The sequence below is a fragment of the Mesocricetus auratus genome, unplaced genomic scaffold (assembly GCF_017639785.1).
Source record: "Mesocricetus auratus isolate SY011 unplaced genomic scaffold, BCM_Maur_2.0 Super-Scaffold_100707, whole genome shotgun sequence".
NCBI classification, from domain to species: Eukaryota; Metazoa; Chordata; class Mammalia; order Rodentia; family Cricetidae; genus Mesocricetus; species Mesocricetus auratus.
Genome location: NW_024429269.1, coordinates 11,622,019 through 11,636,307, shown reverse-complemented (window position 1 = coordinate 11,636,307; position 14,289 = coordinate 11,622,019). Strand labels below are relative to the sequence as shown.

At 40.4% G+C, this 14,289-nt stretch overlaps 1 protein-coding gene across 3 annotated transcripts in view; it reads left to right on the top strand.

Moving 5' to 3' along the window:
• Positions 1 to 14,289, top strand: part of Mphosph8 (M-phase phosphoprotein 8) — a 31,361-nt gene that overhangs the window by 2,971 nt on the left and 14,101 nt on the right. For all 3 annotated transcript variants that reach the window (XM_040740729.1, XM_040740728.1, XM_040740730.1), the window contains exons 2-5: positions 1,165 to 1,320; positions 3,423 to 4,277; positions 8,923 to 9,022; positions 11,406 to 11,654. In XM_040740729.1, coding sequence (XP_040596663.1) covers positions 1,165 to 1,320; positions 3,423 to 4,277; positions 8,923 to 9,022; positions 11,406 to 11,654 — 1,360 coding nt within the window. The remainder of the gene's footprint in view (positions 1 to 1,164; positions 1,321 to 3,422; positions 4,278 to 8,922; positions 9,023 to 11,405; positions 11,655 to 14,289) is intronic.

Below are 14,289 nucleotides of genomic sequence, written 5' to 3'. Positions count from 1 at the left end.
TGTGTGTGTGTTTGCCTGAGTATATGTATGTGCTCCACTTGTTTGCCTTGTGTTTAGGGAGGTCAGAAAAGGGTGTTGGATCTCCTAAGGCTGGAATTACAGGCAGTTGTGAGCCTCCATGTAGGTGCTGGGAATCAAACCCAGGTCCAGGTTTTTGTCTGCAAGAACAGTAAGTGCATATACCTCCCTCCCTCTCCTTCCCTCCCTCCCCACTCCCCCCCTCTCTCTGTCTCTGTCTCTCTGAGATGCAGCTCTCACAATGTAGCCCGGGGTGGCCAGAAATTTACTATGAAACAGGCTTGCCTCAGACTCTGCATCTGTTTGCTCTGCTGCTTCTCAAAGGGTTGTGTGTGCCACCATACCCAGCATCAAACCTTACTTACTTTTACAACATTTATTGTTTATTTTATGTGTATGTGGAGACCAGAAGAGGGCAGCAGATTCCCTGGAGCTGCAGCTGCTGATGGTAGTGAGCTGCCTTTTGGTGCTGGTAACCAAATCCTGAAAGCAAGAGCAGCCAAGGGCTTTTAACTGTGAAGCCATGTCTCCAGCTCCCAGCTGCCGTTGTGTTGTGAGTCAGTCTGGGGCTCTTAACTCAGATGTATGCCAGAAGCACTTTTACCTGCTTAGCCATCCTTCTGCTCCCCGTCTCCTCTTAAAACTTCATTGCTCTCCTGTTTGAGGGTTTAGTAACAGTGTCAGAGAAGTGCAAGTGTGCCACTGCTTTATATGCTTTTTAATCTAAACACTGTTGCTTATATGATAATCTTCAGTTACTAAAAGTCATTGTTGAGTGACTTGCCTTTTTTGTTTTCCATTGATATGAAGTGACTATACATTGCCTTATAATTTATAATCAGAAAAAGATACCAGTCTTTGGTTGGTTGGTTGGTTGATTTTTCAAGACAGGGCTTCTCTGTGTAGCCCTGGCTGTCCTAGAACTCACTCTTTAGACCATGCTAGCCTTGAATTCAAAGAGATCCACCTGCCTCTGCTGGGATTAATCCCCCTTCTGGGATTAAAGGCATGAGCCAACACCACCTGGCTAAGTCTTTGTTTCTTAAAAAAAAGTTAATGGTGGTTGTTTTTTTCTTAAGCTACTGTGGACCTCAAAAGATGAATAGTCGTACTAAGTAAGATGTTAATTTTTAATTTGTACTGCAGGGTAAGAACCTTTATAAAGTTCGATGGAAAGGATATACGTCTGATGACGATACCTGGGAGCCTGAGATTCATCTGGAGGACTGTAAAGAAGTTCTTCTTGAGTTTAGGAAGAAAGTTGCCGAGAACAAAGCAAACCCAATCAAGAAGGGTACTCAGGTACTAAGTTTTACCTCACACTTTCTTGGTTTGATGCTCATATTTTGTTTATAGACAGTATATGTAGTAAGTAATTTATGAAAAATGTGATGTCCACTGTTTCTGTTGTGAATTCCATGTTGCTGATTTGTCCTCACAGACTGCTTCTGCTGATTTTGCTCAACTCCTTTTCCATGCTGTGATTGTATTTGACAGATTAGTGTGGTTTTTATGTTGTGTTAGTCAGCTTACACTGTAATGAAATACTTTCTGTTGTAATTTTAAAAACAGTGCCAGAGAGAAAGGCACCGTGCAACAGAGCTCACATGCAGAGGTTTCTTTATTGGGGGAATGGGGGAAGGGAATAGACAGGAAAGGGGGAGGGGGGAGACTGAACTCTGGGGATAAGAGCAGCAAAAGAGGAAAGGGGTGGCACGGGACACAGAGGGAGGGAGATAAGAGGTGGGAGGTTGGCCAGGCCCACCTCTTAAAAGGGAACGTAGTGCATGTGCACAGGTGGTGCTCTTAGTGGCTGCAGCTGAGGGTGTGCACTGTCAGGACCCCAAGGGCAGGCCAGTACAGATGCCTGAATACTAACACCTACTATAACTTAAAAATAAGATTATTCTGCTTTACAGTTGTAGGGGTGTTAGCTTACCTCTGTGCCTCTGATTCGGAGCATCAAGGTACTGTAAGCTCCCTGTTTTCATAAGCTAGAAAGCACAGAAGAAACCAGGGTCCCCAATCCTCTTTGGTGTCATGTTACCTCCCTAAGAGTCTACTACCTCCCTTTAGTGCCTCCCCAGGGACCAAGCCTCTATCACAGGACCTTTGGGGTACAATCAGCATTCAAATTACAGTAGCCATGAATGTTGGCTAATAAAATGGGGCATATTTGTAATTCCAGTGCTCAGGACAATTAGGAAAGTCAAGGCCAGCCAGGGCCCCATCTCAAGGACAAAAGAAAATTGTGTGTTCAGCCGTTCATCACCTGCCCAGTATGTGTCATGCCCTGGATTCAAGCACCAGCATCATGCTGAGGAGCAGGAGTGATAAACATAAAAGTGAAGAAACACAAAGGCAGACATAATTTCATTATATGTGGAAATTATTACCATAAATTTTTTGCTTATTTTACTCTAATTCACAATATTCTTATAATACATACATTCATATTTAGTCTGTCTTTAACCTTTTCTGCTAGTTAAATAATTCTCTTTGGTTTTTCAAGGCAGGGTTTCTCTGTGTAGCCCTGCTTGTCCTAGAACTCACTTTATAGACCAGGCTGGCCTTGAACTCAGAGATCTGTCTGCCTCTGCCTCCCAAATGCTGGAATTAAAAGAAAGGTGTATACCACATGCCTGGATAAATATTCTTGAGTTTTCTTTTTAGAGTAGAAAAAACATTTCAGTAGAAACTATTTAAGATCATATAACACAAATCAATCAAGTCAGTAAGAGTCCTATGTAGTTAGTATACTTGCTCCATTTAACTGAAATATAACAACTTTAAGAACATTTGTGGGAGCTGATAGCTGAACAGATAAGATTGCTTGCTGAGAACTCAGACTTCCTGTGGTGGAAGGAAAGAACAAGATTCCTCAGGTGGAGGCCGGGCGGTGGTGGCGCACGCCTTTAATCCCAGCACTCGGGAGGCAGAGGCAGGTGGATCTCTGTGAGTTTGAGGCCGGGCTGGACCAACAGCCTCCAAAACAATACAGAGAAACCCTGTCTCGAAAAAAAAAAAAGATTCCTCAGTTGGCCCTCTGACTTCTACATGTATACTGTAGCATTCATGCACATGTATGCATGTTCACACAAAAGAAATAATTTAAAAAGTCAACTGTAATCCATCATATATGAGACTGCTCATTTTAATCCATGTTTCAATTTGATGCCTTGGAAGCACTAACATTTTTCTTCTTTGTGTCTCCTTTTTAAATTGACATTTATCACCTCCAAGTCCCGTTTGCTAATTCAGAAATATAAGTGATACACATGTTAAATTTAGATAATTTAAAGAAGTCAAATCTGCTTTTAAAACGTTTTCATTAGATTTCATTAGTACTGCCTCTCAAAACCCTTGAAATAATGTTAATGTTTTTACCTTTTTGTATTTTATAGAGACTGTCTTTGAGCAATGACATATTTGAAGCAGACTTTGATAGTGACCAGCAAAGTGACGCAAAAGAAGATACTTCACCAAGGAAGAAAAAGAAAAACATAAAGTACAAAGAAGAGAAAAGTCCAGATGATGTGAAAAAAAAAAAAGCAAAACTGGGAAAAGTAAAAGATAAATTCAAATCAGAGCTGGAAAATGCCTCTGAAAACTCAGGGTTTGATGTAAGGACAAAGAAAAGAATATTGGAAGTCAAGGAAGAATTAAAGGACTCCAAAAAGCCCAAAAAGGATGAAATAAAGGAAAACAAGGAATTAAAGAAAACAAAAAGAACTGAAATAAGAGATTTAAAGCTTAAAATAAGAGAAGATACCAAAGACAACCGAAAAACAAAGAAAGAGAGGTCTGCTGAGTGTCCGCAGGAGTTTGAATCACCTGTACCTAATGAGTCCCTCTTCCAAGAGGATGAAGGGGAAGACCTTGTTTCTGACAACAGAGAAGAGAATCAGAAGATAAGAACGGTAAAAGATAAGGCAGGACAGGATATGGTGCAAGAGGGTATTTTTGAGAAACATTTGAGTGACCTTGTAAGTACTGAAGAGGAGGATGCTGGGGCCCGGGTTAGAAGGAAGAAGGAAAAGCCAAGGAAGTTTGAGGAAACAAAAGAAATCAAGAAGCTAGAGAACATGGACACCTTTTTAGAAAGGAAGATGATACCTAAAAAGCAAAGACATCAAGACAAGAGCAGAAATAACCTAGAACTGAGTAAGTTACCATCACCTGTGTCTACCCAGGCCCCAAAGAGTTCCAGACTGAGTGGGGAAGAGAAGGGCCTAAGATCCTCTGACTCAGCAGAGGAGGTAAGGGCAGTAGAGAACTTATAGAGTAAAAAATAATTGGTGCAGATTACTGTTGGGTATTGTATGGTCAGGAACTTTGACAAGGAATGGCAAAGGAGATGGTCAGACTAGAATAAAGTAACTCCTCAGGAAATTACTGACTACAGTGTCACTGAGGACAGCTGCATGTGCTCAGAGCCTCAAACACTCAAACCCAAAGTTTGTCTCTTAGTTTTAACCTGCTTTTCTTTTCCTTTATTTTTGGTTTTGGGTTTTGTTGGTTTGGTTTGGTCTTTTGTTTCTTTGAGACAGGGTTTCTCTGTGTAACAACAGCCTTGCTGTCCTAGAACTCTCTCCATAGACCAGGCTGGCCTCGAACTCACAGAGATCTGCCTGCCTGTGCCTCCCTGAGTGCTGGGATTAAAGACATGCGCCACCACTGCCTGGCATCATTTTGTTTTCTTTTACCAAACATGACAAAAAGCATTTTTTTTTTTGTAGAGGTATTCAGGTGTTGTGTAGCATTGTATAGACAGACCTTTTAGCTTCAATTTTCTTAATTTAATTTTGAAATATGTATATGTGTTCTCTTTTAAAATACTTAAGGGATGGAGAGATAGTTCAGTGATTAAGAGCACTGGCTGCTCTTCCAGAAGGCCCTGGTTCAGTTCCCAGCAACCACATGGCCGTTCACAACTGTAACTCCAAAATCTGACACCTTCATACAGATATACATGCAGGCAAAATACCAATGCAGATAAAATAAAAATAAATTATGAAAATACTATTTGAGAATGTGATACAATATATTCACCCTTACTCTTTTCCTAACTTCTCCCAGATCCACTTCTACCTCTCCCTCCCCTAACTTTGTGTTTCTCTTTTCTTTCTTTTCCTTTAGCTTCGTCATATCCAATTTGTCAAAATGTTTTACACTGTAACCCAGGCTAGCCTTGAGCTGGTCCTCCATATACTCCCTCCTAGGTGCTGGGGGGTTGGGACTACAGGTTTAGCTTTTACTTTTTCCCTCTTGAGTCGGATCTCACTGTGTAGCCTCGAACTCATAGAGATCTACCTGCCTCTGCCTCTTAGGAATTCTTGTATTAAAGACATGTACCACTGTTTTTAAGATTTTTACTTACGTGTGTGCATACCGCATGTATGCTAGTACCTGCAAAAGCCAGAGGGTGTGAGATTCCTTGAAGCTGGAGTGACAGGCAACTGTGAGCTACCTGAATACATGGATGCTGAGGACTCAGCTGTGGTCTTGTAAGAGCAGTGAGCACTCTTTTTGTTGTTGTTGTTGGTGGTGGTGTTTTTCAAGACAGGGTTTCTCTGTGGCTTTGGAGGCTCTCCTGGAACTAGCTCTTGTAGACCAGGCTGGTGTCGAACTCACAGAGATCCTCCTGCCTCTGCCTCCCGAGTGCTAGGATCAAAGGTGTACATATGCCACCACCGCACTCTTAACCACTGAGACATCTCTCCAATTCTTAGTTTCCACATTTATGTTTTTCCCAATTATTTTAAGTACAGAAAGAAAAGTACACATTACATTATTACTATAATTATTAAAAAAAATTTTTTTCCGGAGAGGCGGTGTCATACACCTTTGGTCCCAGCACTTGGGAGGGAGAGGAGGCAGGTGGATCTCTTGAGTTCAAGGTCAACTTGGTCTTTGAGCAAGCTCAAAGACAGCCTCCAAAGCTACAGAGAAACCCTGCCCCGAAAAATAAAAAAATGAAATTATATTTTATCCCAATATTGTAATAATTTACTTTTATGTTTTTTAAGTAGAAATTTTCAAAATTATGAAAATATCTGTCAAGAACTATTTGAAAAAGTTGGAGTTTCTTTCCATTCTTGGTTTTGATAATTTATCTTAATCATTTTAAAGGGAGAGGAAACTATTTCTTTTCCCACTCTTTGAAACAAACGGTAACAGTTCTGACTGTCCTGGAACTTGATCAGTAGTCCAGGCTGCTCTCAAGATCGCCTGCCTCTTCCTCCGCCTCCCAAGTGCTGGGATTAAAGGCATGCACTACACCAGCTGGCCCTTTTCACACTTGATCCTTTCATGTAAAGTAGATAATACAAATCACAAATTTACCTTAAAAAGCAATCTCTGGTATTCATGACTCTTAGCATTTAGTATATAAATTTACGTGCTAATGAATATGCTTATTTTAATATAAAAATTTAAATCTTGGTTGAATATTTACAGGATGCTTTCTTTTGGGAATTGATTAATATCTTGATTTTATAATTGTTGATGAGGAAAATGTCCCCTTAAATATGTAGTACAAAATAGCAGATAATTTAGGGCCATTTCAGAACTGTTTTTTAAAGTTCTAATCTTAAGCCACATTAAGTTATGAAGCAAGATGTCAGACTGGTCTAGAATGAACTGACTGTAGCTGAGGATGACCCTCTTTGAACTGATTCTCTTTCGTCCTCCATTTCGGGGATTGTAGGCATGCATATTATTGCCAGTTTATGTAACACTGGGGCTTGAACCAAGGTCCTTGTGCATGCTAGGCAAGCACTCTGTCAACTGAACTACTACAAGAGCAGATGTTTTTACAGTAAAATCATACGATAGACTTGAGTATGAGGAATCTGGCAGGATTGACATTGTGTAGTGGAGCATTTGAGCTTAAACTAATTTTGTTGTTGAACATTCAGAAATGAGTTTCTGTTGTAAAATTTCTTGCTCTCATGACATTTGTGATAAGTGACATAGAGATCTACCTGCCTCTCCATAATTGAAGCTATGGTCTATAGTGAGATAGTAGGTCCTGTTTGCAGGTACATATCTGTAATCTGAGAATTTGGGGAACTGAAGCAGAGGGATTGGGAATTTGAGACCAGCCTAGGGCTGCATCACAAGACCCTGTATGGAGAAACTTTAAAGAATTTTTTGTGGTAGTATTATTCTTAGTGAAAAACTGTTAAGATTGTCTAGCCTTGGACTGGAAATATGGCTCAGTGGTTAAGAGCACTAGCTGTTCTCCCAAAGGTCATGAGTTCAATTACCAGCAACCACATGGTAGCTCACAACCATCTGTAATGAGTTCTAGTGCCCTCTTCTGACATGCAGGCATACACGCAAGCAGAACACTGTATACATAATAAATACATAATCTTGAAAAAAAAAAGGTTGTCTAGTCATGGGGGAAATGGTTCAGAAAGTACTGGTGTATCAACCTGGGGACTGTAATAGTCAATTGAAATATAAGGTCTGTACCAGAAGGGAAACTTTAGAAAATGTGATAGAGAAAATAAACACACATTCAGTGTAAGTAAAGCAAAAGCATTATCTGTAATGCTTACCAGAATACAGGGGAATGTAGAGAAATGAAGGAGGTTATGGTTGCTTAATGAAAGTGTTTTGTTTGTTTGTTTTGTTTTTTGTTGTTGTTGTTGTTTTGTGTTTTGTTTTTTTTCGAGACAGGGTTTCTTTGTATTGTTTTGGAGGCTGTCCTGGAACTGGCTCTGTAGACCAGGCTGGCCTCTAACTCACAGAGATCTGCCTACCTCTGCCTCCCAAGTACTGGGATTAAAGGCGTGTGCCACCAACGCCTGACCTTGTTATTTTTTTTTAAGATTTATTTTTAGGAATATTTTGTTTGTATCATTTGTGTATCTGCAAAGTCCAGAAATGGGCATCTGATCCCCGGTAACTGGAGTTAACTCATGAGTGCTGGGAACTGAATCCAGGTCCTTTATAAGAGCACCAAGGGCTGTTAACCTCCAAAGCATTGCTGCAACCCCAAGATGAAGGGTTTTTTTGGTTGTGTTTTTTGTTTTTTGTTTGGTTTTTTTGCTTTTGGCTTTTCAAGACAGGGTTACTCTGAGTAGCAGCCCTAATTGTCCTGGAACTCACTCTGTAGATGAGGCTGGCTTTGAACTCATAGAGATCTACCTGCCTCTGCATGCTGAGTGCTGGTATTAAAGGCGTGTGCCACCACTTCCTGACAGTGGGTTTTTATAGAGTTTAATTTTGTAGCAGTTTGGTTTTTATTATACAAAAGAATGGATTTTACATTGACATTTTCATACATATATAGTGAACTTTGATCATATTCAAATTTGTTCTTTTTGTTAATTTATTTGAGACTAGGTCTCACTGCATAGACCAAGCTGGTCTTGAATTTATGTAGATCCCAGCCTCCCTAATGCTGGGAATAAAGGTTTGTATTACCATGCTTTGCTCAAACATTTTATTTTTTAAAAAGATTTGTTAATTATGTATACAATGTTCTGTCTGCATATATTCCTGCACACCAGACTGGGGCACCAGATCTCATTACAGATGGTTGTGAGCCACCATGTGGTTGCTGGGAATTGAACTCAGGACCTCTGGGAGAGCAGCCAATGCTCTTAACCTCTGAACCATCTCTCCAGCCCCTCAAACATTTTAAACAATAAATTCTTAAAAGAAAATGGGGAAATGGGTATTAGGTTTTGAGTTTGATTTTGTATAGTCTTACCATGTCTGAAAGATAATCTTGATTGGAGGAGCAGTGGGAGAAAAATTGAATAATCAGCAACTATGTACTCAAGTATTTGTAGACAGACATGGATGCTTGAATATTTTGGTGTGCAAATATACAGTATCAACTTTTTATCTATTCTTGTTTGGGGTTTTGTATTCATCTTTCTTTAGGAGAAAGAGACCAAAAAAAATGAACCCAAAGAAAAATACCAGAAAAAGTATGATTTGGACAAAGAAGAAAAATGCCGAAAAGAGCCAAAGGGATTAAAATGTAAGTATAAAAAGAAATTATTAATTGCTGGATGGTGGTGGTGCTCACCTTTAATCCCAGCACACAAGAGGCAGAGGCAGGAGGATCTCTGCGTTAGAGGCCAGCCTGGTCTACAGAACTATACAGAGAAAGAACTACACAGAGAAACCCTACCTCAAAGAACCAAAAATGAATGAATGAATGTTGAGCATTCCCTTCTCTGAAATATTTGGAACAAAAAATGTTTCTGATTTTATTTAGTGTTCCAGTGTTTTTGTCTTCTTACATGAAATTAAGAGTGAAATTTTCTACTTGTAGCTTCATATTGATGCTTATGTTTAATTTGGGGTATTATGGATTTCTCTAGTGTTTGCATATGTATGTGGTATAGGCAGGTGTGTGGGCATTTGCCCTGTGCATTCAAGAGGCCAGAGGAAGACATGGGGTTACTCTCCACCTTACCTACCTTTGAGCCAGGGTCAGCCTTCAACTGGGTCTGGGGTGAGTTGCCAGTCAGCAAGCCCTGGCAATCCACTTGTCCACAACCCACGTAGTTCTAGAGTTTCATTTTCTCACAGCATGTCCTACTTTTTTTTTTTTTTTTTTTTTTTTTGGGTGATTTGAACTCCAATCTCATGATTGCAAACAGGCCTTCTTAAATATTGTTCCATTACTTTTTTTTTTTTTTTTTTTTTTTTTTTTTTTGGTTTTTCGAGACAGGGTTTCTCTGTATTATTTTGGAGACTGTCCTGGAACTCGCTTGGTAGACCAGGCTTGGTCTCGAACTCACAGAGATCTGCCTGCCTCTGCCTCCCGAGTGCTGGGATAAAGGCGTGCGCCACCACCGCCCGGCTTATTCCATTTCTTCAGCTTTCCTGACTTCAGGTGTTTTTTGACACTGGCCTCAAACTTACAGAGAGAGCCCTGCCTACCTGCCTCTGCATCTGGGATTAAAGAGGTGCACTACCATATCTGGCCAGCAACACACGTTTTCCTCCCCGGGTTGGAGGTGGAACTCAGGGTCTTATTCATGCTAAGCAAGTGCTTAGCTGCATCTCTCCAGTTGTAAAAGTGGATTTCATCATGGTAGTAGTAAGGCCTTGTGTGTTAGTGGCTCATACATAAACTAACATAAGGACTGTATCTTTTTTGAATACTACCTCTCAGAGATTTGTTGGAGAGTCAGATACTCTCAAATTACTACCTGGGCAAGAAGTCCAGGGTGAAAGCTGCTGACAGGTATTTTGAACTACTCTCCTGTAGTTGTGATGAAGGACTACTGAAGAAGAGATCCCAGACACACCCACCTTCCCTCTAACAAAGGCATCAACCCATGTGTGACCGTCCCAGAGCCTGTGCTGAATGGGGAAAAGAGTCTGGTGTTGAGAGCCCTGACCATGCACCCGATAAAGCTACCAACTTCCCCAGCTTTGAGCTAGAAAAGAAATGGGAGAAAACCTGATTAGAGTAATGGTGGAGTGTACTTAGCATGCATGGTCCTGGGTTCTATCCTGAGGACCACACGAGGATGTGGGGGGTGGCAGGAAAAAATATTTAAAGCACTAGACAGTTTGGAAGGGCTAAGTGCTAGCTAGCTCCATAGGTTTTTACTAGAAAGAGATATTGGAAACCCTATTCAGTACTCCACATACATAAAATAAATAGTAATTTCATTTAAGGCCAAAAGAAAACGCACTTGAAATTGGCATAAAAGATGAAGGGTCTTCTGTAAATGGAAGCTTTTTCTTTGCTAGCTGCTTTGGTTTATCCCCCGCCAGCCGCCTGGGCTCTGCCACGTTGTGGTCCCCAAATAAACACACAAGATGCTGTATTAATTATGAAGCTGTTGGCCTTGCCTGTTTCTTACTGGCTAGCTCTGACTTGAGTAATTACCCCATAATTGTTAATCTAAGTATGTTTCTTACCGGAGAATAGTTCCGTGCTTCCTACCCCATGGCGTTACATGTTGACTCTCCTGTGTTTCTCCTTCCCAGAATCCTCCTGGACTCCTAGTCCCACCTATCTAGATTCCTATTGGCTCAACAGTACTTTATTGACAAATAACAGGACTTTCCCCAACAGGATCTGGTCTGGTACAGTGTTAGAGTGTTTCCAGAATGCGCAGGAAACCCCCCCCCAAAAAAAGCAATTCAGGAAGAAAGAAAAAGATTATTCAAGCAGATTGAAATCACCTTTGTTACAGCTTTCTGGGTACTGAGTAATCAGTCAAAAGACTAGTTAAAATGATTTAATGACTTTGATAGTAAATCTTTGCCTTTTAACCAATGTAAGTATTAGTAAAACTACAGAAAACATGCTTATTCAGTATGAATACAGATTTTCTTTTGATTGTAACATAAATTTGCAACTTATAGTTAACCATCAACTTTAATATTTGCACTAGCATTTAAAGAAATCAGAAGTGCGTTTGATTTATTTAAAAAAACAGAAGACAAAAATGATCTTGAGAATAATTGGAAAAGAGAAGAAGTACCATTGGATTATAAAACTACAGATGATTCCAAACACAAGGACAAGTGTTCACTTCAAGAAAGAAGGACTACTAGAGATGAGGCTGACACATGGGCATACATTGCTGCAGAAGGGGATCAGGAAGTTTCAGACAGTGTGTGCCAAACAGATGAGAATTCTGGTGAGTTTGCTTGGCATTGCATTTTTCAGTAGAGTGACTTTGGAGTCATTGTCTACTCAGAATGTAATAGAGATTTTATTTGGGTCTCCTGAATAACTTTTAATATTGAAGACTCAGGTCTTTCTTTGACATCTAAATGCATCAAATATTTTCTAAGTTCTTCTAATATACTTATAAAGATTTCTATTTTCCAGCTTAATTTTTTTATCCAGGATTCATTCCAAAATTATTGGTTAGAAACTGCATGGTGACACAAACCCTCAGTATGTAGTGGCAAGAGGGCTGAGAATTGAAGGTTATCCTCACCTACATAGGAGTTCAAGGACGTGTGGCTGTGTGCTCATGGTCCTCCTGCCTCTGTCCCTGAGTGTTGGAACAGTAGATGATGTGCTTCAAATTCCTAACCCTATGTCAGCCTCCCAAGTTTACCACCGTTCGTGTAGCTTCCAAGCAACATTTAGTACTTGATAGATTGCTAAGAGTACTTTAAGAGATAAATAGCATAAGATCTGTATGGAGAAAATTGTGAGTTATTTCTTGGAAGTCACTAAAATCTGCTTGCCCCGCTTATGTGAAGACCTGGGTTTGATCTCCAGCACTGCAAGGAAGCTATTAAAATGTTTGCCATTTTTATTAATAGAAAAACATTTACTTCAGGCTTTATAGCCTTCATCTAGCTAAAATCAAACCTCCTAGCACTGGCTAGAGATTTAGCTAAGTGACAAAGTTCAGGACCCTAGTTTCCATCATCAACACTACAAAAACAATAATTTTCTAAGGAGTTTACAAATATGAACTCTAAGATTTATATGGAAGACTCAAGCCAAATCCAATTATGTCAGTCATGATCAAAGTCTACTGTATAAACTGTAGCAGTTGAGCGGCAGAGGATTCAGGTTCAATTCCCAGCACCCACTTGGCTGCTCACAACCATCAGTAACTCCAGTTCCATGGCATCTTATACCATCTGGCCTCTGATGGTACTACATGCATATGACAGACATACATTCAAGCAAAATGCCCATACTATTAATTAGTACAATAGAATCTTCATTCAGACTCATGCATAGCTGTGTGATGGAGAAAAGGGGACAGGTGTCACAGACTTATGCTGATAAAACAAACAAGCTCTTGGTCACTATTTCAGGAAAATAGATTATCCACAAACTCTTGAGAAAATCAAATTCTTTTGGGGGTGGTGGTTTTGAGATATGGTTTCTCTGTGTAGCTTTGGAGCCTATCCTGGCACTTGCTCTATAGACCAGGCTCGCCTCAAACTCAGATCTGCCTACCTCTGCCTCCCAAGTACAGGGATTAAAGGCTGTGCCACCAACATCCACCCTCCAAAGATGTTTTTTAAAGTATTTTTGTGAGTATGGGTGTTTTGCCTTTGTGTATGTCTGTGCATCATGTGACTGGAGTTCCGGGAAGTTGTGAGCTACAATGTGGGTGCTAGGAATCAGACCCCGATCCTCTGAAGAATAGCAGTGCTTTTACCTGCTGATCCATCTCTCCAGTCCCCAAGATTCCTTAAGACAAAAGAAAAAGGGATGCTAACAAAATGACTCAGCAAGTAAATTGCTTGTCATCAAGCCTGATAACCTGAGTGTGGTGTCCAGGGCCTGCATTATCAAAGAGAGCACGGACTGGTGACTTCTACACTGTGCTGTGGCATGTGTCCTCCACTCCCTCCCTCACCCCAAGAAGTGTGAGAACTGTTACGAGGGTAAGGTGTTAGTCATCAAAGCTGTCATTTACCTCATCTTATAAATGTCACCTAGACTCCCAATGTAGATAGCACCATAAAGAGCATCCAGATGTGGTCACACATGCATGAGTGTTTATATTCAGTATGCATTAATTCTTTCGTATTATATCTCAGGGTTTTCTTTTCTCTTTGTTTTTGATTTTTCAAAACAGGGTTTCTTTGTGTTACCCTGGCTGTTTGGAATTCACAGATCTGCCTGTCTCTGCCTCCCAAGTGCTGTGATTAGAGGTGTATGCCACCGCTGCCTGGCTTTTCTTTTTTCTTGTTTGTTTGTTTGTTTTTATTAAAGATAAAGTGAAGTCTTTAGGTCCAAAAGTAGCATTGCGCATGGGGTAGAAATGAATGGTTGAATGCACTGAGCCACAGTGTAAGCCAAGCTCTCATAACTACAGTAAGCTGATAGCGTTAAACTTGGCTTCTATGGACCTTCATCTGTCCTGTTCAGTTTCTCCCAGGGCAGTGACTGACATTCCTTCCTGTGAGAGGAATAAAAGCTTCTGTTGTGGACTGAGAGCTGGCTGTGTACTGAAACTAGGCCTCTCACTTTGTCCTGTGTCTGATAACTCTCAGCGCTACTTTAAGCCTATCCTAGCCGGGACTTGTTCCCTTACAGGTTAGTCTAATTGGGAAGTAAATTAATTGTTATAAAGATGAGTTTGTAAATATTAGCTGCTCTATGTATAGTCACTGCTGCTTATTCAGAATTGCATGATTTGCTCAAAGCTATACAGCTGGGATACAGAACCAGGGTTTGTAGCACCAAAGCTGTGCTATTTCTGTGATGCAGTGCTCTTGGAGTTAGCAAAGGGAAGAGTCAGTTTGAGTCTGAAAGATTTCAGAAAAAGTTACTTATTTGAAATGCACAGT